The sequence below is a fragment of the Takifugu rubripes genome, chromosome 19, assembly GCF_901000725.2.
Source record: "Takifugu rubripes chromosome 19, fTakRub1.2, whole genome shotgun sequence".
Taxonomy (NCBI): Eukaryota; Metazoa; Chordata; class Actinopteri; order Tetraodontiformes; family Tetraodontidae; genus Takifugu; species Takifugu rubripes.
The window spans coordinates 14,613,611-14,641,291 of record NC_042303.1 but is presented as its reverse complement, the minus strand read 5'-3'; the positions used below and the strand labels follow the sequence as shown (position 1 = coordinate 14,641,291).

General features: G+C 49.4%; 1 protein-coding gene across 4 annotated transcripts in view; it reads left to right on the top strand.

Annotated features, from left to right (window-relative positions):
- celf4 (CUGBP, Elav-like family member 4) overlaps positions 1-27,681 on the top strand; it is a 54,301-nt gene that overhangs the window by 20,867 nt on the left and 5,753 nt on the right. For all 4 annotated transcript variants that reach the window (XM_029826302.1, XM_029826304.1, XM_029826301.1 and 1 more), the window contains exons 3-7: positions 23,630-23,678; positions 26,130-26,258; positions 26,959-27,038; positions 27,181-27,321; positions 27,540-27,678. In XM_029826302.1, the coding sequence (XP_029682162.1) occupies positions 23,630-23,678; positions 26,130-26,258; positions 26,959-27,038; positions 27,181-27,321; positions 27,540-27,678 (538 nt within the window). The remainder of the gene's footprint in view (positions 1-23,629; positions 23,679-26,129; positions 26,259-26,958; positions 27,039-27,180; positions 27,322-27,539; positions 27,679-27,681) is intronic.

Genomic DNA, 27,681 nt, shown 5'->3' with positions numbered 1-27,681 from the left:
ACATAAAACTGCTCACCAAATCTGTGAATACATTAAAATAAATAACCGCTTAAAGACGCTGTCAAAGAGACTCTGTAGTCCTGAGTGCTGCAGTGAGCCCCCACACAGTGCCGGGGGGGGGCAGATGCACACCCGAAACCTGAACAACCAGGCTGCGTGTAAACGCTCCCATTCAACACGATCCTCCGGAAAACAGGGAGAGGCGGAGGAATCCGGCGTGGATCGACTCGCCGTAATACTGAGCAAGATGAGAAAATATGGAACACCGTGAATCAATGTGTCATTTCAGAGTGCACGCCACACACGCGCGCGCGCGCGTGCGTGCACGCGCACACCCGCTGACAGAATTGAGCGTACACAGAGAGATTCCAGCCTCGGGGCAAACAAACAACAAAAAGCAAATGAATAGCGGAAGAGGGGCAGGAGGAATGGGCCGATGATGGCAGGTTGTGGGAGGATGGAGGGAGCGGGGGAGGGGGGGGTGGACTCGCTGCTTCCATAATGTCTGATTTGTGTCTGTTTCTACTCCCCCCGCCGCTCCCCCAAGTTGAGATAATGCCAAGGCAAGAAAATCCATGGCATCGATTCGCTCCCGCGACCCAGATTCACGGCAACTTTTTCTCAATAAGTTGCCCTCATTGGTCGATTACCCGCCCGGCTCCCCCAGGTGAAAAGGTGAAGAGGTGTTTGGAGTGTGCTCAGTAATAAGCGCGCACAAGTGCGGCGCACAACTCTTTGCTGCAGGTTTGGATTGTGGTGAATGCAGCGCGCTTTAGCTCAGACCCCCCCCCCCCCCACGTTCTCCTCACCAGCTGCTGTTGCTGCTCCCACCAGCGTATGGCGGCAGTAAAAAGCTGCGCTCCGTTCCTTTTAAGGTGATTGGAGATCTATAGATCACTGCTGAGTGACTGCAAACAGGATTCACGCAACCTTTTCATTTAGTTGTTTCCCTGCACCTTAGAAATGATCTCAAAACCAAGGAAATCTTTATGAATTAGGGCTTCCAAGGCTCCCAAAGGCTGGAGGAGGAATATCTGGAGGGGCTTCTGAGTCTTCTGTTTATTAGAAGATTTACAATTCACTGTATCACGTGAATGGTGCCTTCACTGACACAACAACCAGTAGAGGCCTACAAACTAAGTTCTACAGTCTAAGAGTTCCAGGTCTGATGTTACAGCCTCCCGTTGCCGAGCGACTGTCGGGGCAGATGAGGTAAAAAGAGCCTCGATTTACCTCGATAATCCAACTCATTTCCAAAGGGCTGCGAGCCAACAATGTTACGATTCATGTGTGAAACGCGCCTGCTTCACATTACTCACATCATAGTTTTAGTCTCATTACCCAGAATTCTTGCTATTTTCTCGGGGTCTTCCTCAGGCCTCCTCACATCTCCACCTGCCGTGGCGTCCGCCGGACGCTTCGGAATGTCGGTTTCCCTCCCGCCAAATGAATGCCATATCCAGCGCGTTGAGCACCCTGCGATGCCCCTCCCCCGCCGCTAAGTGCTGTTTTTATTGTAGCCGGCTCAGGGAAATTACTGTTGAGGAACAGAGACAGGTAACTGAAAACAATAAAATGTAATAAATCAGTCCCCCTAACAACGTAATGTATCCATTAGAGCGGTGTTTTATCGATCATTGAAGAATAATACGGTGCGGTTGCAGTGTTTCGTGCGGCATCGTGCAACAGCGCAGCTCTTTCCCTCCATTCTCACGGCAGGACAGAAGCGACGCTTCGGCAGAGAAGATTTTCATTATGACCTTTTTTTTTAAAAACGCTATAGATGTGCATCTTTTAGCATATAGCACCCACTGCGCATGTTAAACTCTCGTTCCTGGATATCCTATATCCTTTATATTAATATCACTGGGGCCAACTGCTGCTATGACATTAAAGTTAAATGTCAATAATTGACTATAAGACTCTATTTTAATTAGAAGTCTCTTTAAGACGCTTTATTGAAGCCATAAAGCGGAAGGATCGCTCGTCTGCCGAAATGGCTTCACAGAATTTCAGAGTAAAAATGTTGAAGGCAGCGACTTTGGTGTGGCGTTAGATAACAAATAAATTATTTCACAACGACTGCAGAGGAGACTAAGGGGGGGGGGGGAGGGGATCACACGCACAGTTTGAATTAGGGCTCCTATAATGAGAACACTAAAAGAAAGATTACTGTGTCAGTTCAAAGGAAAGGGCAATTATCATGCAATGCCTGCATTTCCGTTCTCTCTGTCGCCTTCCATCATAAATCTGATGGAGAGGGTGGAAGGAAAGCGGAGCTGTGGAATTCTTCGGAACGCTTTGACGAGCAGCAGGTTACGGCCACTGTGGCGAGTATTGATTGGTCGCTGGCATTGACAGTGTCTTTAAAACAATCACCTGGAGGGGAGCCACTCTGCTGCAAGATTAATGCTGCTGCTCTGTTTAGCAGAGCACAAAATCGCAGCGTTCTGCGGACGCCCCCCCGTATGCAGGAGCAACAACAGCGCTCATCCTGATGTATGTGACAGAGTCAAAGGTTGCCAACGCCGTCCCACACTCGGCTGTACTCAGCTGGCAAGCCGGTGGCCGGCAGACGTGATAATGACACAACATGCTAGCTGGGGCCGGATGGGAGGCCGCGACACCGGCAGTGTTTAATAATTGATGGCAGCAAAGTCCCGGGATTGGCCAGTAATTGTATTACAGGTCACTTCTCAATAGCAATTTGTGAAAGTTGCGGTGATGTGTGCTGCGTGGCGATCAATAGGCACTGTCCAAAAGATGCAGCCTGTGCACGTGCGTGCGCATGTCTGCCCCTCTCTCTCTCTCTCTCTCTCTCTCTCTCTCTTTTTTGTGTTCATTCATTTGAAAGCAAAAGCCTGTTGAAAACATTTCCTCCCAATGTTGGGAGCAATAACAGCACTGACACTGCTGCAGTACACACACACACACACACACACACACACACACACACACACACACAAACAACTTATTGAATTAAAGCTCCTTTAATGAGGAGCTCTGCTAAAACACAGCACATATTATTTACTAGAACAGAGTACAGTAGAGCAGAATAGAATAGAATCTCTCTATTTTGGCAGCGCTACCCAGTCTGACTCGAGCGGCCATCAATAAAAAACAAAAGGAGTGAAACATGAGGGGCTGGAGGACGTGTTTTGAGTTCAGGAGGTTAAAGCAGCGCAGACTGAAATTTAGCTGTGTCACGATGCACAGCGAGTTTCCTCCCTCCACAGACTCCGGGCTGGTTGCCCCCTCCGCCACCCTGGCCACGCTCCTTCTCGCAGAAGTGGTTCTCTCCTCACCTCACCGTTTCCCTCACATTTACCCGGTCTACGTCTCCTTCTCGTTCTCGCTGCGTCAGCTCGCAGCATCTGCCGTACCTGCTTCCTCTTTTTGTCTCGCTGATTCCCGCCCGTTCCGTGTCCTCCCGTTACCTCTGCTGTGCCGTGGAGAGCACAAGAGGAGAGGAGAACAAGTGGTGAAGCAGGAGATTTTGCATGCTCTAAATCCAGCCTCTGTATGTGGGGGGGGCTGTCATCAAAGGAGGGAAAGAACAGGATTCGTTTATACTGTGCGTGTGTGTGTGTGTGTGTGTGTGTGTGTGTGTGTGTGTGTGTGTGTGTGTGTGTGTGTGTGTGTGTGTTTGACAGACTGTGCATTAATTCCCCCAAACATCAAAGATTCCTCCTCATCTATCTCTCTCTCCCTCCTCTGTCTCCCTCCCGCCCTCCCCCTGTAATTCCCACTAATCCCCCTTTAACATCATTTTGTCATTTTCCTTTTTTTGTTTTCTGTTTTTTTTGTGCGCCCCACATTCGCCCGCTTGTCTGTTTTTGTGCGTCTCACCTCTCCCGCATTTGCTTGGCGGAGTGTGACAGCATTGAGAAGTCACCAAAGAGGTAAATGATGATAGGCCATCCATCATGCTTTATGGACTCTGTATGGGGCTGCCGTGGAGAGTGGCTGCGCTGCGCAGTAACTCAGAACACTCTGTCCCTCCACATCACCTGGCAGGGGCTCCGCCGCTTGCCTCGCCTCTGCTGGATGAGTGTTTATTTGTGTGAAACACAGGAAAAGTCTGAGTCACCCACTCGAGTCTCTCTCTCTCTCTCTTGTGTGTGTGTGTGTGTGTGTGTGTGTGTTCGTGTGTGATGTCTCTGCATGAATGAATGGGGAAAAATGTTTGTCCACACAGGCGGACTTTTTGCTGCAAGCCTTCATTATGGGCTGATATGCCACTGCTGTGAGCATCAGTCCAAAAAGCAGACATAACATGCGTGTGTGTGTGTGTGTGTGTGCATGCACGCACGTGTGTGTGCACGTGTGTGTGTGCATGTGCTCAATGGAGGAAAGCATACCCATTACTGAGCCGAGGCTTCCTAACTTATGGCTTTGTTCCCCTATTTTTCATCTTTTAAAAAAAAAGATGTTTTGATGTTTTGTTCCTCACCGCACATGTATAAAACCACACTCCTCCGGCGCCCCCCCCCCTCTGCATTTCCAGTGTGTGTGACGGCTGCAACAGTCACTCATATGCGCTACGAAGAATACAGCGACTGTGCAGTTTATTAGATTGCAAACGGGACGGGAATGAACTCGCCGCCGTCGGCACGACAGCGAAGAAATGAATGTAGTGCAGAAAACAAGCAGCGATGCTTTTGTTGGCGTGAGCCATGACTACATTTACCAACTACCAGTGGAGTTATAGGCAGCCATTACTCTTTGGTTTTCATATAGATGTCCTGTCTGCAAATAGAATCTATCGGGGGTTCCGCTGCGCTGCAGAAACCCGCTGCTCCGACAGACAGCCAGAAAATATACAGCTCAGGTCCGAACTGGACAAATGTTGTGAGCTGGTTCGTTTGAATGAAGGATTTATGGACACCTTTGGACCTCCTTCGTGGTCCAGATGTGCCACGTCACTGTTTGTCCCTATACTGAAACAGGAAGCAGCCGGGATGACGCGACCTTTGCGCCCTGCGCTAACGTTGGGACAGATTTGCGAGGACAAAGGCTGATTTTGGGGGGGAAAAGACCAAAGGTCTCCAGGGGACGTCTTCAAAAACTACCTTGATATTTTACTCAAGTCACCCGGATCAATTCCCGATGACCCGATCGGGAGGCCTTCCAAAGGCAGCGCGGCCAACATCACCTGCACTATTTTGAGATAACGGATCGATGTTAGCCGGGACAAAGAGGATGGGAAAAAGAAGCAGAGCAGGGTGAGCGAGCATAGAGAGGACAGTCAAGCGGCAAACAGGGCCCCAGAATTACTGTAACTCTCCTCGGGCCATCCGGCGCTGTAAATACACCTCGGAAACTCATCCCAAACTTTGGCAAGATGCTACAAATCCACCGGCATCCTTTATGAATGTCACACCCGGCGAGAGGGAAAATGATTGCGTTGCAAAGAGGACAGGGGAGTGGAAGAGAGGAGTGGGGGACAGACGGAGAAGAAGAATCACTTTGATGGATGACGCCCCTTGTGAGACAACCTTGTAACATTTTTGGATAGGATTCTAACTCACCCAGATTCTCTACAGGGGCGATGATTCCCTTCAGTCCTCCGTCTCCTTTACTCATCCCACACGCGCACGGAGGGTGACGACCGTGCACAGGCTGAGACGGAATGATAACGCTTGCAGGAACTAATTAAACCAGTGATTAAGAGAGGAGGCGCGGCATCTGAACCGTGTTTTACCGAATAAATAACAGGTAAAGATGCAGGCGGATTCTTTCTGGAGCTGTTTAGCATCCAAAGGAGTTCCAGGCCGCAGGAAGTCCCAACAGCCCGGCGGTGCTGCTGTTGGCTGCGGTGCATTTAAGGGCACCTGTGATATTAAACAGACAAATGAATTTCCAAGCAGCTGCGCATTAGCATTCAATGAAAGATGGCTGCAATGAGTCACAGCTGCCGCTTTTTTATGCTAAAGGGCAAAGCATTTTGGGGTGATTAGTGGGAGGTTTGGGCCTCTGAAGTTACCGAAGGAATCTTTGAAGGTGCGAACTCTGCTGGGTTTTTTGTAAATGTGGCGCTTGTGCAGTTTTGTTAGCCCTCCAGCCAATCTAGACCTAATTAACCAACACGTTCCACGCAGCAAGGTTGTCTTGGGCAATGATCCACTCCCACCAATAATTCATTTGCCGAACAGCTACATATCTTCGCTGGCAGTAAAGGACTTAAAAAGTTCGACATGGCCCTTGCAGGGGCACTTAGTGGTGAGATATCTGGTGTATATTTTCTCTTTTAATGGCTGCTGTGAACAGGCTCTCCCTGCTCACCAATAATTAAAACGTCTGCTGCTTCACCTCGGTCTGTTTTAAATTCTCATCTGTGAAGCTCCTGTTTATCTTTTATTGATTTCACGGATACCTTCGCCTCACCGCTTCACTTCGCCCAACATGAAACTTGTTTCTGAACGGTGCGAAGTAGGGTTGGAGGCCAAAATAATCCGTCCTCCTCCAGCACATCCTGACGGCACCGGGCTGGATCCATCGTCTAAAATAGTTTGAGCCATTGGCTTATTAATCATTCATGAGTTAATATTTGCTCTGTCCGTGAAATAACTCCAATCGTCCCGCCGTCTTCTCTGCTGCGGCGCTGATGTTGACTCTTTGGACCCAATCTGAGGTCTGACATTAGGATGGACAGAAAGGTCGGATCTTTTATATCCGCAGTGAAGCCAACAGGACGCGGCTTTTACGACAGCACGCATCCGCACGCCGACGCCACGGTGCGCCCTCATCTGTTGCCCGGGGTGGGGAGAAGAGCTGAGAGCTGCTCTTTTTCCATCCCCAGATTTTGTTTTCCTGTCTTTCCGCTCTTGTAAAGTTTCTGGCCGAAGTTTGACAGACAAATCCTTCTGTTATGACTGGTGTGCTGACAATGTTACTGGTGAATCAATAGTAATTTAACGGTAAGTTATAGCTGGATGTGCGAGACATCGTGAGCACAGCCCTGCCGTGTTTACCAAATGTGTGCTGAGTCATCAGTAATGGCAGAGCATTCTCTCTCTCTCTCTCTCTCTCTCTCTCTCCTTCTCCCTCTATGGGATTCTGTATTTTCCTTCTTTTAATCTCATTACATCATGACTTAAGGGCTGCGTGCATTAAAGTTTAAAAGTACGTTGCACTCCAAAGTCACTGGCACTGAACAACACAGACCCTGTTAGTTTTTCTGATGTCGCTCTCTCTCTCTCTCTCTCTCTCTCTCTCTCTCTCTCTCTCTCTCTCTCTCCACATCCGTGCTCCTCCTGCTTCACTCATTTTTTCCCATGCTATTCCCCCTTTCATCAGGAAGACAGTTGCAGCCACATGCAAACCCATTCCAGCGGAGCTCAGACATCAGTTCTTTAATTAAACCTTGTTTTTTATTTCCTCGTGTATACTACTGAGATTAGCTGTGGGAGTACAGGTACAGCTTTTCCAATTGTTGTTTTCCATTGTTTTTCCCACACCCCTGGCTTTGAGGAAGGATAATTCCTCCCCTCTAATGAGAGATGTCGACTCATCTGAGGAGTCTGTTAAAGGAAACCTGACAGAACCATCCTGCCGTACGTCCATCATCTTCTTTTCTTGCTCTGCCATGATGCATTTTTCAGGCTACAAAGATCATTTAAAGACACAAATATATCAGTTTAAGGTCATTGCGTTCCATTTAAATTCACACCCGTCAGAAGTCGTATTCGTTAGCATTAGCTGCCTGACGACTGATATTTATCTAATTAAATTCAGACACTATTTGACCTGTGTTTTTTTAATTTGTCTTCCAACACTTTTAGCTCATCTCAAAACTGCGTCTATAAAGTTCTGTCCAATTACGAAGCATCAGCTGTCAGCTTTCTGAGAACAGACAGCCTCACGTGCGCGCGTTTATTAATCACTGGATGTCATCTTTGGTTAATGTGAAATGCGCACGGTGATGAATTATTGATACGATCCCGGAGATAACAATCGGGCTCTAATTGCATGTCATCATTGCCAGGTTGATGCCATGTCTTCATGTCCGTTTAATGCGATTACACATCCATAATTGCGCCGTTATTAGCCTATTTATTCACAACAGTGGCGCCCGCTAATTAGCCTGGGTCCGTGGAACGTCGTCACATATCTTCACGGTAAAAATGAGAGCAGATAACGTCCACCTGAGTCCCAGACTGACAGCAGCTGACAAGCAAAAGCATATTCACGTGGACATTTACGTTTCACGCCGCCATTGTTATTGTTGTCACGCATAAAACTGTTGTCGTACAATGGGGAGGGGTCAATTACCAATCCTCCTGTTCACCGTTATATATCCCCTACGTTCTCCTCTGTCACCAGCATCTTATCTGGCCCTCTCTCTGTATTTATACTCCCGTTTCCCTCCACCTTTCCATTTCTTACCCTTCCCTCTTTCACCTTCCCTCGGAGGCATATTTAATAAAGCGCAGGGACGTGTGTCAGCGAGGGAGGGGAAGACGTGAAAACAATTCCTGTCTGGAGTAGCAGGCCAGACCAGGCAGCCTCTCCTCTTTTTTTTGTCTTCTCCTCCTATTGTCCCTTTGGCCCGGGCCAGACGTAATTACTAGGAGAGAAGCTAACATGGGAGTAAGGGAGGCTGAGAATGGAGGGATAAGTGAGCAGCTAGGTTTGGTATCTACGAAGGCCTCTGCGTTGTAACGTCAGACACCGCAGCCTTGTTATTCTTTCGTTGTGCTCACGTCAGTCACAAACTGGTGTGAGGGCGCCATGAGAGGTGAGGTCACAAGGTCAACCTGCTGATATGTGGACCAAAACGTTTTGTTTTTACTAAATAACTCGTGTGTCGAAACTAAAGCCAGACCCACACAAAGGAGATAAAACTCCAGAGAGGTGGGAGAGCTGCAGCTGCGGACCTCCAGGCGCCGCGGTAAACACTGCGGAATTCCATCAGAACCGCTTCGCCGCGCGGGGAGTTTCTGAGAATGAGAATATCAAATCAAGGCAGCTAAAGGTGCACTTTGCCTTACACGTGCATGTGGCTTTCATTGTATTTAAGTGTCATTGCCCAGTCTCAACAGCGCCCCCTACTGTCACATCAGCACACAGGAAAGTTGTTTATACCTACAGTAAAGACCGTTATCCGAGCTCCGATATCGGATTATGCGACGTTCTGACGCACGGTGCCAAAGCGGACATGTGCTACGAAGCCGCGCGCCAGCTCGTGCCAGATGTGTTTATGAACAGACCTTACAAGCTCGCTCGCTTGTTTGTCCAGGCAGAGTTCCAGGAGCACACACTCACCTGGCCCATGTGCTGGGAGCTCTTTGGCCTCCCGCGTCCAGGCTGGCTCCCAGACAGAAACAATTCTCCCCTAGCTTCGCCCTTTCCTCAAGCAAAAGTACAAAAGGTTGTAGGACCGCACCTCCGGAGCGCACCGCTAAAAGGCATCTGCAGGTAGGAGAACTCCTCCGGAAATTTCCCTTCATCAGCTGCTGATTTATTTTTCAATTGTCATTGAGGGACCATTACAGTAAAAGGAATGTCAAATTTAAAATATTACATGTCAGACGGAGTTCAAAGCGAGCTGAGCGGAGCTGACTCTTGTAATGCACCTCTCTTTTATCTGGGAAAAAGAGTACAGTTCCTCTATTCCTTTTGCTCCCCTTTCTCTTTATTTCTCATTTATTACCGAGCATGTATCATCTCCTGTCAGCCGCGGCGCTCCGTGCACCTCTCGCTTTTATTTTCCTGCTCTCTCCCTGAGTGCTTTCCCTCTGTTCTGCTCTCTGTCTGCGCGTTCCACCCTGTGCTGCTTTCATTGTCTTTATGAAAATTCCCTGAATCAAACCGGCCTCATAAAAATGGCTGATGGAATAACGTTCCCTTCCCGCGGTCCTGCCGTCCTCTGCAGGCTTGATTTCACTCCTCCAGCTGCATACAGCCGTTTTTAATCACAACAGCTCCACTTTGTGACCCCCTTGATGTGCACGAATGTTTAGAACAACTGGGGCTTGCTTTCAAAGAAATCTCATGCAGGGAAATTAAATGAATTCTCTCAGATGCAGCAGTTACTCGATTTTTCTGTCCGGATTGTTTCGGTATTTAAAACAAGCAACAAATGAAGAGCTTCGAGGGGGAGAAAAGCAAAACTCAAATATTCATGTTTGAAATAACATAGCAGACCCTAAAGACATTCACAGTGAGCATTAAAGGGAGATTTCACCCAAAATTTGGAGGCTTTGGTCGTCTCTCAGTCACAACAGCAGCTCGTACTGACGAAGCTCCTACTTTGGGTTTATGATGGGATTATTTTTGCTTTTTGTTTCTATCTGTGGTTCAATAAGTGGTCCGTTTGCCTGCACGGCAGCTTAACCTGAAACGGGCCGAGGTCCCCCCTTTTGATCTGTCCCACAGTTCAGATTAGCCTTCACACCTGAAGCGGACCGACCCAGAAAAAAGAGCTCTGGTGTGTTTGAAGTGGACCAAGCAGCTGTGGCGTGCGGGAGCTCTTGGCTGCTTCGTATTTAGCGCTGCAGATGAAAGTCTGCAGTAAAACGTGCAAAAGCTTCTTTGATTCGATTACATTTTTTAGCGTTGTGGGCCGATCTCTACTCTGAAGGTCTGAAAGGCTTCAACATCCCATTTGTGTCATCATATTCCAATAAAAGACAGCCGGTCTAATCAGCGCCTGCAAAAACGCTGAAATCTTCCTGTCGTCATGTGATAAAGACGCGCGGCGCTTTAAAGGAGTCCATTTTACTGATTACATGCAAGAGAGCTTCTGATGACAAGCAGAACTCCTGTTCCAGGCCACTGAGCCTGTTTGATGAATTACTCTCATGTCTCCCAGGTTCAGATTTGTTTGAACCGGAGGCGCCGAAGCCTCGGAAAACCTGCTCCCGCGTGTCTGTTTATCGTTGGGCATTCCACCCGGAATGCTGATGTCCCATTGACATTCACTCTCCATCCCCGACGCAAAGGTGACTGACTGACAAACTTTGGCCGCCTGAACCCGCCACAAGTGTTTGTTTCTCATCAATATTGACACGAGGCGAGGCTTCATTAGCTTCATCTACTGTACTCCCCCCCCCCCACCCCCGCCTCCCCCAGGGAAAGATAATTTACTGAGTTTAGTATTCCCGCTCTGTCCCAGTAACCTCTCCTCTCCGGGTGTCCAGTGAGGTTAGGGCGGATTTCCCCGGCCGACTAAGAAAATGGCGAAGCACCGATTTCAGCCATTGTGCTTCTAATTAGAAGAATTTGGCTGCGGCGGACATCATCAGATCCACTCATTTGTAATCTGAGTGAGTTGGCCGGGCCCGGCGAGCAGACATCCAAGACTCGGTTGGACCCATTAACCCCTCTGAGTAGACAGTTTTTGTTTGACTCACCAGATAAATCAGACGACAAATTACGATGGTGGGACTAAAGAGCGTCGTCGTCGTGGCCTCACCGGCGCTCAGCGCATGTGGACTGGGGTCAACACTTTATTCCCCGTCCGGGAGTTTAAACTAAGGAGGAAAGGACTGTTCCCGCTGTGCAGATTCTCCCAGTGTTCTTGAACAGTCATACATCTCCCTGCGTCTCACATGGTTTGAGGTGGGGGGGGGGGGGGGCTTGTCGCCTCACCGTCTCCCCGGGTTTGTAATTGCCCTTTCCTGATGATGTATATTTAGGGCCAGAACATCCTCAGGCCCCAGGCAAGCGTCCCCCTACCTGATTTCCCAGCTGTGTCCAGAGGAGGCAGAGCAGCACCGGTCCTGGGGAGAGAGGTCATCATGACCAGGAAGCCGGTCGCAGTGACTTTGCATTTTTTTCCTTTGTCGTCCTCTTTGCTTTTTCTGTCTCTTTGCATAGAGGAGGAAATTCACTTCCTTTCATTTGTTCTTGTTACTGAAATAGCAAAAGAAACGAACCATCTTTTCCTTTTTTTGTGCTGAGTGTCCCCGGGAGTAGGAAATGAAGCGCTGTCAGATGGGGACTCATATTTCAGCCCGTCCATAATTCAGAGGGTGACCGGGTTTAGGACGGGACATTGCCTGCTTGTCATAAGCGTTCACTGCTGAGTAAAAAGCAGCTCGGTGCCAATTCCTCCTCTTTGACACACGTTTTGCAAGGCTGGGCGATGCTTTCTGGAACGTTGAAAAGCTTTTTTGGAAGTGATTCGGCTGGTCTGCAGGGATTCTTTCCCAGTCACGGCCAATGTGAGTTAGCATATGTGTAGCAGTCGTGCGAGGTCTTTCTCCTCAGTACTGTACGGTTCTGTACCTTGTGGGTTAGTGACATTCTGCTGAACTGGGAGCTGAACCACATCCCGGTATATCACAGAGTGCAACCTGTCTGTTAATCACAAATTCCAGCCAGCCTCTCCTATAGCCCTGATCCAGATCCTGCCACATGGGAAGCAGGGCCAAGGAGATGAATACTTGTCCCTGCCAAGTCTGCGCCACTCCCTTCTGCGAGGGAGCTTATAAATCGGCACCCTCGGAGATGGGTCAAGGTTTTGATTTGGTCGTGACCTCAGTTCATAAATCCGAATGATGGAGGGGCCTTGGATAAAACGCGGCCGGATCGACTCTCAGATGGGACGCCCCCCCCCCCGTACTTTCCTGTCCTCTCCTCTCCTGAATCTCTCTCCTCCCGCACCTCTCCGAGTCTCGCACCACTTTTTCCGTCGACAGTATATTCTCCGGTCCCAGGAGCCACTATAACAAGGCAGAGCGAGAGAGAGAGAGAGAGCGCGCGAGCGAGCAAAGGGGGTGAAACAGCCAATCAATAAATCAATATGTTTTGTGCGGCTAAGCCAGGGTAAGCTCACTCTCTCAAAGCTGCACGTTCACACACACACACACACACTTCTCTGTTTCCTTCAGTGCACACACACAGAACAAATGAAGGCCCGGGACAGAACGTCCCTTGCCAAAACACATTTTGTTGTTTTAGGGACTTTCTCCTCCGCCACCATTCTATTTCCTGTTTTGGATCATTAAGCCATTGATTTTTGTTTCAGCGGGTAAGTGGCGGTGGAGACCCCCTGGGAGGCTGGCTGAAAACCTCAACAGAGTGGCTCCAGCAGGAGTTTTGTCTCGTTGTGACAGGTTGGTCCCAGGGGCCAGCCGGCCCCTTAACTCCGCAGGAGAGAAATTATCGCTTGGAATCAGTCATTCCGCTTTAGCATTCCGAAGCACTCTTCCATAAGCGTATTCACTCGGATGTCTATAGGTCCCCCTCTCGCTCAGGTACAAACTTATTCATTTAGTTGCAACGGTCTTCGCAGAAATCCTTGGGGGTGTGAAAACGGTCGGCGCTTTTTATGGATTTCAAAGGGAGTAAAAACTTGGCCGAAGCCTCCTGCCGTCCTCTCGCCGTGTCCAGTATTTTTAGGTCCGTGGAGGCGGCGAGGGTTGAGGAGAGCTGGAGAGATACAGTGGGATACAGTAGCAATGCTGGCAGACCGGGATTCAGTTGGCCACCGGCCAGCGAGATATTAGAGTCAGATATATAGTAACACAGATGGATGCACTCAGCCTAAGGAGGCTGACATATTGGCCGGCGGTGTCATAAGAATGACATAATACCCGTCCTGACAGGTAATGAAAATAAAGGCCGCTCCGCCGCAGAGTTGCATAAGCGCTTTAACTTTAGCTCACACAACGTAAAACATTAGCCGTGACATGTGGGATATCCCGGGGGAAGTTTTCGGACTGGTGGGATGTAAAAGATGGAGGCCTGACAACTGGAAATAAACCCCATAAATTGGCGTAGGTCCCGATTTGAACGACCCAAAGCGACGGGTTTCTCCGGTGTGACTCCTTCAGAAGATGCAGAAGGTTTTTTTTACTGAGACAAAAAATCTGAATATGTAGGCAGATGGAACGATACGAACAAGTTGAACCCTGAGGTAGAACAAAGAGGAAACTACAGCGCGGTAACCCAAGGCAGCGCGCGATGTGACGCTAGTTGCACGCATCAAAGTTGGCGGCAGGAAAAATGTGATGAAAATGTGGCGGCAATAAACGAAACATCTTAAAAAGTTTATCTGGCAACACGTTGGTAACATCACAGGGTATAAGAGAGGAGCCCAAAGAGATTTTCTCAACCCAACAAGGAGGCGATTGGAAGTGATTCAACGCTCAAATCTGGCAAATGTGCGAAGATGCTAATCGGCGGTTTTCTTTGAGTGCGGCGCAGACATAATGTCACTAAAAATGAAAACAGTAATTGATCCGGAGGGACTCCGATGTTCACACGGGGCTGCGATGAAACAAACATTCAACCTTGTTTTTGACAGGAAGTGACGTGTGATCACGACTTTTCCCGGGACGCCTCGACCCTCCTTCCTCCAGCTGAGGAGCAGCGGCTAGCGATGCTTTACAGGTTCAATTTGAGGGAATTTTTCCTCTATTAATAATAAAACGGCATTCCTGGCTCCTGGCTTTCTCGTTTCCCCCCGGAGTGAGCGGGGCCCTGCTCCGCTGCTCCCGCCCCCCCACACCCACAGCCAAACCCCCACTTTTTCACAGTTTTATATTCACTCTTTCGGTTTCCCTCTATCGCTGACATTATTGCGGGGCCCCGAATAGCTGAGGCCATCATTTTTGAATGGAGACCAGAATAATAAAATGGGGGGAAACAGATCGACACTCCGGCCGCTGCGCCCTTCGTGCTCGACAAAGACCAAGGCTGCATCCTCTCTGGATGTTTTCCTGGCTGACGTGCACGCACCGCGATCGCACCTAACGCCATTTCTCCTGAATGCGTACGCGTGCGGCGTTGAGCGGCGCGCGTGCACGTGTGTGGGAGTGAGAGAACATTTCCATCGCCCACCTGGGCTGTAACTCCACTGTAAAGCCCCCTGTTGTTTCTTTGGCAGAGTCTAAGAGGCAGACTTCCTTCTTCCTCCTCCTCCTCCTCCTCCTCCTCCTCCTCCACTCGCTCTGCTCCTCTCCCTCGATCTTCTCTGTTCCTGACACTTATCTCGTACTCTTTTCTCTCTCTCTCTTTATCTCCTCCTTTCCTCTTTTCCTGCATTTCATCAGACAGGGACTGTGGAATTAGTGATTATTTGATGGAAATATGCAGGGAAGGAGGGGAAGGCCCATCTCCCCGTCATCTATCGGGATCTTCTCAAGGGCAGAATTAAATCTGCTGTACGAGTTGGCGTGCATATATGCAACACATGACTTCACATGTGTTGCATATATGCACGCCAACTCGTGTCTGACTCTTCCTCGGCGTGTTCAAACTGCATTAGCTGCATTAGCGTCATTAGCAGCACGAGCTTCGTGCCATGTTTTTACCAGAATACGAAGGATTTTTCTCTGGATGCTCCTCAAGCATGCGAGCGTCATCAGAGGAACGCTCAGGATTTGATTAGATTTTTCTGAGAAATGCTCCTCCCCACTCCTCTCTGCCAAACTTTGAAGATGCCGCCCACATATTTGCTCTCTTTTTGCTGAAGCTTCTAAAGGTTGTGGGTTGATAATAACGCGTGACCCTGTTAATCGTCTAACGGCGTAATGCTGAACGAGTCCTTGAATTCCTCATCCGCCCTCTTTGCCATTCAGAACACAGACTTTGTTCCATTTCCATATTTTCCACAGCTGAGAGAGAAAATGGGAATTTAACAGCAGCTCATTAACTGTAACATTTCAGTTCTAATCAGGATTCCATATGCTGCTATGTTAAATAAAGTCACAAGTCTCTCTTTTTCGCTTTGATTTTAAATCATTTCGGGGGGTGAACGTGCAGTTTTTGTGGATCTAATTTTCCCATTTGGTCAACTCAGTGTAGCTCTTTCGAGTGCGCATCTAACTTAGTTTTATCTCCTGTTTTTATTCTGGTTTACCTTTCATACGTAAGTGCGTCATCTTCCTGCCTTTTTCCAGTATAAGGGCAGGTTAGCGTGAGTGACAGCTCATTATAACACCAACTCTCCCCCCTTAACCTCATGAGACAGAAGGGGTGTGTGTGTGTGTGTGTGTGTGTGTGAAAATAAAAGTAGAAGCATATCCTGGCTGTTGCGGTGTTTTTGCTGCTGTTTGTGTCTATATTTACATTTGCATATGCTGCAAGGTGGCTTTTAGATGTCTGAGCCTTTTAGTTCAGGGCTCACACACACACACACACACACACACACTCACACACTCACACACACACATACAGAGTGCAGGAATGAGGATAAGCAGTCAGAAAGTGACGTTGGGATATTATTATTGGCAGCAGGGGGAGCTCTAGTGGATCTTTGTCTCGTGGCCTCTGCCTCTGTCTCTGTTGTGTTGCAGCTTGATTTTATTGCGCAATAATTAAGTCGTTGTGACCCGTCAGCACCAAACACGGGGAATAAAAAGCTGCGGTCCCTGCTGCGTTCGGGCCGCCAGAGAGCTCGTTTTACATATCTGGCACCCGAGCTGTTTGTTCCCACTGATGAGCCAGTTGTTATGGGACAAATTACAACGTATTCTGTCCTTTGACCAACTGTCCGGCCTGGCACCTCTGAGCGCTCGGTTCTTATTGGTGCATCTGTTCTGTGCTACTAAAGTACTATCGGTCCCCTGCACCTTCCCTGCCATAATGCCTGCAGGAGGACAATGTCCCCTAGTGTGCACCAAATAATGCCGTTTACCATGATGGGTCTCAGAGCGAAACAATATGGAGAAGTTGAATTACTGGCACACTCGTCGTTATTGTAAATGGCATAAAATTAATGAGCATAAACACGCGAGTCGCAGCTGTGATTGACTTCCTCGCTCTGCGTAATCTTGACTGCGCCGCAGGATGGAGGAGGGAGGGCGACAACTGTCCCCTTCTCCAGGTCGCTTCCCTCTGTTCAGCTTCCTCTCCTCTCACTTACAAGCCACCTCTATCACATTTGCCCCCCCCCCTTACTGTAAACACACACACACACTTACTGAAGGTTTGAAAGTTACAGGTGCACCCCTCCACACACACAGATGCACGGCACAACACCTCCACTTCTCTCGCACCAATTTTCTCGCAGTTCTCCACGACTCCTTTCTTCCTCGAGCCGCCTCCTCTCCACACCTCCTCCCCGAGCCGCCTCCACATATAGATCCTTTCTTTTTATAGGCCGAGCAATAGTCCCCATGGAAACTTCAGAGTTGCTGATTGCCAAGGTGCTGCACGGCTAATTGTTAAGCCTTGCGCGGCTGTGCTGCTGCTTTGTTTGCACCTTGGTCCCGGAGCATCGTCAAGCCGTCAGATGGGACGTCTGACACGCACGACGAGAGCTGTGGAGCCATGATGTTTAAGAGTGGGGGGGGGGGGTGATGTGTGTTTTCAGTCGAGAAGATGGGCAAACGCCATTTTATGTATTAAATTTGCCGCAGAAAAGAAGGAAAAGTAAGAACGTTTTTGCTCTCATCATCGTTTTCACTTCATCTGATGGTGAATTTGTTCAGAGGGAGACGAGGATGAAAGTAATGAGACGTGGGGGGGCAGGGGGGGGACCCTCTCATTCAGAAATGCTTGAAAGCCGTCCCGGCACCGCGAGCTCACAGGCGTGTTGCCAGCGAGCGCAGGAGAACACAGGAGGGGACGGAGGAGAGGTGGGCCGGTGTGAAACGGATCAAACAATGGATGTGAGAAACGTGTTGCTGGTGGAGGCAAAAAGAAAAGGAGTGGAGGAGGAGTGGAGGAGGGCGTGTGAGAACGGGAAGCCTTTAAAAGCTCTTGTGCTTCGGAACGAGAAAGTTTTCAGTGTGTAAAAATGGTGGCAGAAGAGCCACAATTATGAGCTGTTATTATTGTTGTTGTTGTTGTTGTTATTGATAGGTGACCGGTTGCATTATTCTCCTCTCTGATTGTATGTTTCTGGCTTACTGTGTTTGACATTTATATGTTTATTAAGTTAAAACTGGGCTCCAAATGCTTGAATTCTCTTTATTTTGTTCACATTTGCATATTTAAATGGCCCATAAAAATAAAAACTCATTTCACAGTTTCTCATTTTCTCTCATTTCTTCCCATTATATGACTGGATGAGTCCTGATAGGACCTGGGTGTTCCTGGACAAGAACAGGACAGGGTGTGTGTGTGTGTGTGTGTGTGCGTGTGTGTGTGTGTGTGTGTGTGTGTGTGTGTGTTGTGCTTTCATCTGCCTTTTTCCCGGCCGTAGTGATCTTGTTTCGACACCGCTGGGACGGGAGGGTCCAGGAACCCTGCTGGCACGTTTAACGTGTAACTGCGGCTGCTCGAGGAGATCAGCTGATTTTGGCGTCTTAAAATCCTATAGATCTCTTTTATGGACACTGTCGTGATGCGTTTGGGGCGGCAGGAAATGCCGATGAATGAAGGGCAGCGTCTCATGTCCCCTTCAGCTCCTGTGCCAATTCGTAATCAAGAGAGCTTCTTTTTGTTCTTCTTCTTTCGCTGATGTCCAGTCGGCGTCTCCGTCCCTCATGGCCACTTTCGTCCATCCGCTCATTTCTGGTGTGTTTGTGAAGACGAGACAGGGACACGCGGGCATCCATTACACGGCTACATGTTAAACACGAGTCCAGAGGTTTGATGTTCGTCCAGAAGAAGAGACGAGAGTGAAGAGACATCAGTCCAGAATGACGCCATGTTTGTGCTTGTATTTCAGTTACATCAGTCCCTTTTCTTTTCTTTACTTTTCTTTTCCAACTACTCAAAGCAGGCATAACATGAAATTTTAGCTTATTAAAACCTCATTTTATTTATTTATTTATTTATTTATTTATTTATTTATTTATTTATTTATGCATCTCCAGGTCTCCATTTTCATCAGCAGGCCTCACTGGAACCATTCTGGTTGTGGGCGATAGGGGGCAGCAGGGAGCAGCACCTCGTCAAAAGAATACCTGCATATCACAAATGTATGTTAATGTTTGTGGTTGGACATCGTCCCTGTAGAAATGCAGCAGGGGGCTAAACGGTTTATTGTCGAAATGAAGTTGGTTCCACCCAGAAAGCTGGAGTTCTGCACTTTTTCAGCATGTTAGTACAGATCACAATAGCGAGCTAGCAAGTTAGCGACACAGTCAAGACAATGGACGCTGTTGCAAAGATGCCAAAAAAATCTCAATTTCTGTCAAGATAACACGCTCACGTGCACGTTTAATGTCCAGTTTTTGTCAGACTAACACAATCATTTGTTTTCAAATGTCATGGAAATCCAACCGTTGGTATTATCTGCATATTATTTCTCTAAAAAAGTTCCTGCATAACCTCCACTAGGATAGATAGATAGATAGATAGATAGATAGATAGATAGATAGATAGATAGATAGATAGATAGATAGATAGATAGATAGATAGATAGATAGATAGATAGATGACGGAGAGAGGGAGAGAGGGAGGGAGGGAGGGAGGGAGGTTTCTCTCCCGGCGTACGAACGCGTCTCCGGCTCAGAACCACATTTGTTCAGCTAATGTTTCCTTGGCACGCTTCCATCCTGGGAAGGGCGCCGCGCTTCGGAAAAGCAGGGCCTGGTTGTTTGCCAGCAGTTCGTTTGCCGATATGAATACCTGCATTTGATTACACTTGATTTCATCCGGGGCGGCTAAATATCCCAGGATCTGCTCCACCTTCAGATGGGATGGAGGCAGGGAGGGAGGAAGTCAATTTCTCTCTGCTGCAGAATGTAAAAGCGAGCGTGTTTTGACAATAGTGGGAGAGGAATATTATGAACCCACACACACACACACACACACACACACACACACACACCCAGCTTCCCCGGGAGAGCTTCATGGAGAACGTTCCTGGTGTGATAATGAAATGTCCTGGCCTGCTCGGCTCCACTCTTTCTTGCAAAAGAAAAAAAAACACATCTGCTAGACAAGGGTGAAAATGAGAACCCCACCCCCCCACCCCCTCCTTCCCTCTCAAGTTTGGCAAAAAGCACTCTTTTAATATTCTCCTGCACCGAGGAAAGCTCCAGGATTTCACTAGCTGACAGCGGCGTTACCTGTAATAAAGTGGGCCAGAAGAACTCCGGGCGTAATAACGCTGAAATTTGTTTCCTTGGTTGAATGAAATCAGTGCAGCCAACGTCCAAACTGCCGTCCAGAACCTCAGCTTGGTCCTGTGGCGGAGGAGCACTGTTCTGAGCCGTGCTGCTGGGCCTGGCTGCTCATTCAGGCCGTCCCAGCCTGATTCACAGTGACTCACCAGTTTGGATCAGCACCGCCGCCTTCTCCCTCCGCTTGTAGTTAGCCGAGAATCTATGGCAGCACTGAGGCAGAGCGCTGTCATTGAGTTACATAATCAACAGTGGAGTGTAGACCGTGTGTGTGTGTGTGTGTGTGTGTGTGTGTGTGTGTGTGTGTAGGTGGGTGTTGTGCCGCGGTGCTGCGCTCCTTCTCGAGCTGTCGATCATGAGGTGCAGCAAGGCCGCTCTGACACAAGGCTGCTGAGGTGGACTTTCAGCAACAATGGAGCTCTACGTGCACGGCGTGTGTGTGTGTGTGTGTGTGTGTGTGTGTGTGTGTGTGTGTGTGTGTGTGTGTTTAAAGGAGAAGGCATCCGTTGTACAAGGCCGAGGCTACATGAGGGTTTACACACGGAACTGAGCCGGTTTACGGACGCGTGGGCTCATATTTACACATCCTGGTCCCTTCGTGCGTGAGCCTGTTTTTGACTTTGCATATTTGAGCCAAGACTGTCGACTCCCACGAGCCCTCACCTGTTTGTGCGCACGCACGGCCTCTCGTGCCTCCGGCGCCGTTCCTACAGATGTGCAGCGAGTGGAGGGTTTCCGCTGCTCAACGGTGCCATCTGGCTTCGGCGGCGACCGCATCACAGCCGCCGGGGGCTCGGACCGACTCACACTCACCTCTAGAGCGACCTTGAAGCAGTTTATCAGCTGGTGATGATGCTTTAATAAATGAATCCCAAATATGCTTGAATGATCCATCTCAGATGATCCATATCTGCATCCCTGATGGGAAAAGATATTTCTGTGTCCCACTGTCCTGCTGCTAGTTTAGACACCCCCCCCCCCCCCCCCTGAAATGACCACAATAAAATGGACGGTTGTGCTGTTTTACTGTGTGTTTGCAGCTCAACTTTAATGTGCGCACATTTAAAAACACTTAAACTCTGTTCTAAGTCTGGACGGTGCGATGAGTCTGGTTTAAGTTTAACCGGTCTGTGGGGGGGGTGGGGGGGTTAAATGCAGAGGTGACAGGAGCGTGCACGTGAGGAGCGCCGCGGGTGTGTTTAAACCCAAGGAAGGCGGGGGCGCCGCTGTGGTTCATGGTAACAGCACTCATATGTATGCAGCTTTAAAGGCCCCCCAGGAGCAGCGGGCTGACCTTGTCTCACACTCTGATCTATGTCCTCGTCTTCCCCCGTGTCCTCCTTTCCTCACCCCTTCATCTCCCTCTTACGCCCCCCCAGGTCCTTTGACTCTTTTCAGTTCTTCTTCTTCTCCTTCGTCCGAACCGACACATTTCTTCTTCTTCTTCTTCTTCTTCTTTCCAAGCCTCTTTTTTTATTTTTTCATTTCCAATCCCTGATCCCCTTAACCCCCCCCCACCCCTCCCCTTGTCCTTTTTCCATATCAACAGCCAGCGTGATAAATAATTCATCACAGTGCATTAAAAACATTAGTCGGGTTCTCCCGACTGTCAAAGAGGGAGGAGATGAGAGAGAAGGGGCGAGAACGGCTAACTCAATTTTAAACAAGTGCTAAGGAGAGAGATGTGATTTAATAGAAGTGGGGGGGGGCTGCCTTTGTGACGTATCCCCCCCCCCGCTCAAAAGTTTGTCCTGTAGCGAATCAAACGCTTGATTAAGACGACCACGAATCGGGGAGGAGGAGAAAATAATGACATTTAGCAAACAGTGATGCCGCAGAGAACCTTGACCTTTCTTTCCCCCCCCCGCCGCTGTGGCAATTGGCATTATTAAAAATTGATTGGCGGCGAGCGTTTAGCAGGGTGGCGAGGCGGAGAGGGAAGGTTTGACAGGCAGGAGCGAAATGAAAGGAGGGTCTCGGCGGACACTCGTCTGAAAGGTCTCTCTGGTGGACTCTAAGCACACGTTTGTGTGTGTGTGTGTGTGTGTGTGTGTGTGTGTGTGTGTGTGTGTGTGCGTGTGTGTGTGTGTGTGAGGGGACCCAACTTTCTAGATTCTGCTGGAATTGTAATTTGCGCACATTATATTTGTCCGTTTAAAGGACGAATCCGAAGCTCCGACGTCACGGCAACATGGGAACGACGGCAAAACACACACACACGAAACAACACATGTGGTCAAGAGAGACCGAAGTCATTCAGGAAACGGTGACGCGCGTCACCAGAGACGCGTGGTGGACATCAAAGGAGCGCGAGCTCCCCGGGAGAGCGCCCCCTTGTGGCGGAGCTCGGTCTGACACCACATGTAAATGATGATTCCGAACACAACGGACAGGTCGGAGGAGCCGTCCCCAAGGCTGATTTCCCCACGCTCCCTCTCCGCTCTCCTTCGCTCCCTCCGCTCAGCCACCTCTCCAGCCCTCCTCTCTCCTCTTTCATCTCACATCAAATAATGTTTCCAACCCATATTTCAGCAACAGCGATCCCCCCATTGGCTATAAGTGCTAGCGCTTTGGAGATTTTTAATACACTTTACCCGCAATTTGGCTGAGTGATTCCCACAAAGTTTTTTTTTTTTCCTTTAGGGCCGGGGTGGCCGACCAGTCAGAGCCAAAGAGCCACATCATACACACGGGCACACATGAACATCACCTCATCCCTTCCTCACACACACACACACACACACACACACACACACACACACACACACACACACAGACCTCTGCTTAGCCAGATTTATTGTAAATGTCACACACCAACATGATAATGACAGAATTTGACCTCTACAGACCACGGTCATTTTCAACAATGAACATTGTGTGTCTCACACACACAAACTCTCAGTTCAACTAAGTCCATAAACAAAAATATAATAATTAGAATATCTTTTTTTCTCTTACTATGCATGTTGTTTAGTGGGACTTCTGGCATTCCTTGCTTTGAACAATCCTCTTCAAATCTGGTTTGTATTCAGTTCTTTCACATGGGTGTCGGTCAGAACAGATCGATGCTTTGGTTTCACGTGTTTTAGGATAGAAAACACAGACTCGCAGACGTATGTTGACCCAAATATTGACAGGATCTTGACATTGGGGTCCATTTGACATTGGGGTATTTTTCCATTGGCACACTTTTCCAGAACTCAATGGCCCCTTCCCTTAAAGCAGGTTTCAGTTGGTCCTCCTCACAAAGATCGATGATCAGCTGCAGCCTCACCTGTGACTAGCGGGGCTTTAAAACAGTGCGGCTCCACATTAAAAGGGGCAACAGAGGAATTCAATCTGTGGCCTTTTCAGTTGTAGATCACGGAACCGGGTCAAGAAGCTTTCGTGCAGGTTTTCCTGCCATTTTGAAGGCCAACTTGACACTGATTGTTTACTCAAAAGATCTCGTCCCTACTGAGAAACTTTGTATTGAACTCAAGCGAACACGCACATTAAAAAAACACAAACCCAAACTTCGATATGAACGTTAGAGCCGCGGGTTGGCCAGGCCTGCTGTAGGGGGTGGGCGGAGGGGGGGGCATGCTTTCTTCCTTTCCTTTACTCTGTGTCTGTCGTTCATCCTGCCTTTGCTTCTCTTTGTCTCTGTGTCACAGATGAACAGACCCATCCAGGTGAAGCCAGCAGACAGTGAGAGCCGGGGAGGTACCGTTTCCTTTCCTTTTCTACTTCCTCCCTCCCTTCCTCCCTCTCTCCCTTCCCTCTTTTGTCCCGGCCCCACAAACACGCTGCCCGTGCACATCAGCCTCACCATTATGTGTCCCACTTGACAGGCCCTGTACCTCGACTCGGGCTGACAGCGCAGCCTGGCCGTGCCCTCCAGTCAGAACACATTATGTTAACAGTGATCTTCCTGGATGGCGCAGACTCCATTTTCGGGGGCATCATCATATGCAAATCACGGTCACGTGCATGCGCGCATGCACGGAGGGCGCGTGCGTGTCATGCTGCGTCTACAGTAAACTGGTTAGACTTTCACGATGACGCCAACTTTAAGCTATCGGCTGGTCGCCAGTTCAATTCAACTTCATTTGCAAAGTTCTCTCCAAGGGCTTCATAGAAACCCACAGTGGCAGGAAAAACTGCCTTTATCAGGAAGAAACCTTGAACAGGACACATATTTTGTTCGACCTGGAAGAATAACAGTAAGTTATAGCTAGGTTAGCATTAGTTCAACCCAGCGTTACCTCTATATAGCATCAATCCCATACACTAAATACACTTTAAGGGGGTGAAACCTTGAGCAGAACCTTACCCTGTAAGAGCAGTGGAGTCAGGGAAGAACAGGTGAGGCTTGTTCACTGTCGCCATAACAACCTTTTCATCGCCACCCATCGGTTTGCTCCACTTGTTGTGTGTTTTGTGACATTTACCTTGTCAAAAGTTTTAATTTTCCACGTGCACCTTAGACACCACAGCACGGTCGCCTAGCAACATTTTATGCACTTACCTTGTGTGCGTTTTCGAGCGGTATTGACAGCCAAGACAGCTCGAAGGGAATTTTCTGTCTAGACATGGAGCGACCTGCTCCTGACATCAATCGATGGACTGTACAGGGAAGATTGATGCAGTTCCACCCCTTTCTGGCTCAAGTCTTTCAAACTTTGCACTTGCATGTAATATAATTGACACCAGGAGGTGTTCTTCAACCCTTCAACCCAACCAGGAACAGAGGAGAGAGGCGTGCGGAACGTTTCATTGGAGGAGATGGCGCGACACCCTGTTCTGTTAGCTTTGGCGGCGCTCTAAGTGTGATTGACGTGAGGGAACTTCAGCACGAGGGCAGTGGGGACATCCACCCCATCCTGTCTTCTTTGGGTTCACCTTTCTCCGTGTCCTCCGTCCACGCCCGTCATTCCAATCATCACATCCATTGTTGCATTTGTGTCACCGATGATGCCGCGAGACAGCTGTCACATGACTTTAATCTGTCTCACTCAAAGCATGTTAGCATCGTTGCTAGCCGCCCGTCCTCGATCCTTGTTTGGAGCGTTGCAGCTGTGAGAAGAGACTTTATTCCCATGTTGCGTTGAGGCTCTTCTCAACAGTCATCGTGTTACAGCCCTCGCTTTATGTCACGCACCGTGTTATTTACACGCTCGGAAGAGGGGGCTCTGGTTTTCGTCTCATGCATGTGCATTTTTTCCCCTCATGCCTAAAATGGGGAGATTATGAGGCAGATTGATGAGGATCAGCTGCAGGAACAATTTCAAAATCAGTGTGTGCATATGTGTGTGTCCTCCACGCCCGATGTGCTCTCCACTCTTGTAAACACCCCCCCCCCCACACACACACACACACACCCCCAGCACCCCCTCCACAAGTGCAAGGCCAGAGCGCAGATTAGTCTTGTTGACTCGGCAAGGACACCCTGTCAGGCACAGTCGGTGGGGAATGGACCCTAAGCGTGTGCGCGCGCGCACACATTAGCACACACATTAATTTGCAGAGCCCATCAAGGGTCATTAATTTCCCAGCATATACATTCGTTTCCACCAACCTGCGACTGCGTAATGTAAACACAGACAGCCTTGAACAGCACCACTTCAGCTACCGTCGTGCGCTAACACACATCCGTCGTCTACTCCTCTTTAGGATCTCAATCACGCCATTGTGGTGAATAATTAAGCGCCGCTGCCCCCGCCTGGGCATCTGTTTTATTGAAAGCCTTAAATAAATCATATATAGAACGTATGTTTGCTTCACACGCCATGCGAGTTCAAATCAGGGGTTTGAATCTTCAGCCCTTGTTTCCTAATTTGTAAACCTGAAGCTAAAGCTAACGTATGATTAGCAACATTCCTTTATTCCAAACATGGCCAATTGAAACGCATGTTTTGGTTTTGTGCCTCCAGCGGCGGCTTTAAGTTCACGCTGTGCGGGGCTGTAAAACTCCTCGTTAAAAGGCGGTTAAAGTAACAGCCCGACGCCGGCGCCGAGTCTAAAGACGTCGACATCACAGATAAGAGGTTCAGCCTCTGCCGCGCCACCGAAATACGACGAGCAGCCAGGAGAGCTCGGCTCTTCCTTTCAGCGTTATACTTTTGAGTGTGTATTTCTGCTCCTCTGACCGTGACCCGTTTCGCTTCCTTTCAGAAGACAGAAAGCTCTTTGTCGGCATGCTCAACAAGCAGCAGTCAGAAGACGACGTGCGGCGCCTCTTCGAGTCTTTCGGCTGCATCGAGGAATGCACCATCCTCCGAGGCCCCGACGGCAACAGCAAAGGTGAGCTCGGAGCCGCGAGCTGCTCCATAGAAACCGCCCGGCCTTTCTCCAGAAGGAGAGGACTGGTTCCCCAACCATCGGAGCGGGGGGTTGCGTAAGACTACTGTAGAATCCGGAACGTTCCGGAGCGAGTGTCAATAAAGCGCCGCCCTCTGGGAGGGGAGATATAAAGCTGCGACTCTTGACAGATGAACCCCATTAACCTCATGAGTCGACCCAACAAAGTAAACCTCCTTGTTAAGCACCGGGCTTCATGTAGCGCCCGGGAAAAAGAAAAGTCCTTCCCAGAATGTTGCCAGAGTGCGACACAAGTTCACCGCACGAAGTTCATCAGCGAGCTTAGCGGCCAATCAATGAGGGCCGATAATAACTAAGCCTGATGATTCCAGCCGGCTTGATCACTCCGCTCCTCCTCTGAAGTTCCATTAGCAGGGCCGGCGAGCGGGCGGCGGCTCGATAATTACCGCCAACCTGATCACTCAAATTCACCGACGCCGCCCGTCAATAGTCAGCCGTGGCGTTGACGCCCGTCAGAGGGGGCCCCGGCGCTGTAAACGGTGTCAGGGTGGCGTCTTATTGATCCCTGATCCACACTGATGGCCAGAGAGAAGCTGAAGCTGTCGCGCTCCGATGCTGTTTAATGCAAACTTCTCTCCCTTGTTCCCAACCCCCCCCCCCACCCCACCCCCTCCCTCTTTAGGCTGTGCGTTTGTTAAATTCTCCTCTCACGCCGAAGCACAGGCAGCCATCAGCGCGCTACACGGCAGCCAGACGATGCCCGTAAGTGCACGCTGCCTTTTATTAACCCCAGTCTGGAGACGGATCCTCTGCTCTGATCCAATCTGGACATGAGGGGGGGCCCGAGCCGATCCGCGTGCACTAACGTGCACCTCCTGGTGGGTTTTTTTGTGTGGGTGCACAGGGCGCCTCATCCAGCCTGGTGGTGAAGTTCGCCGACACAGATAAGGAGCGCACCATCCGCCGCATGCAGCAGATGGCGGGTCAGATGGGCATCTTCAACCCCATGGCCCTGCAGTTCGGAGCCTACGGAGCCTACGCGCAGGCACGTGCACGCTGGTGTTGTGTTTGCATCCCCTCGTATTTGTTCAATAAAGCATGAAGTTTTCCAAGGAGCAGGCGAAACACCTGCGGCCGTCCTGAATTATGAACGCTGTTTTTCTTTGAACGCTCCGAGTCGGAAAAAGACGCTTTCTAGATGTTTGCTAACGACACTCGCGCGGAGGCGTCTGAGGCGCTCGTAACCGCTGCGTCTGCGCGCAGGTGCAGCAGCAGGCGGCGCTGATGGCGTCCGTGGGCCAGGGAGGCTACCTCAGCCCCATGGCCGCCTTCGCCGCAGCTCAGATGCAGCACATGGCCACCATCAACGGGCTCCCGGGCGCACCGCTGACCCCGACGTCAGGTA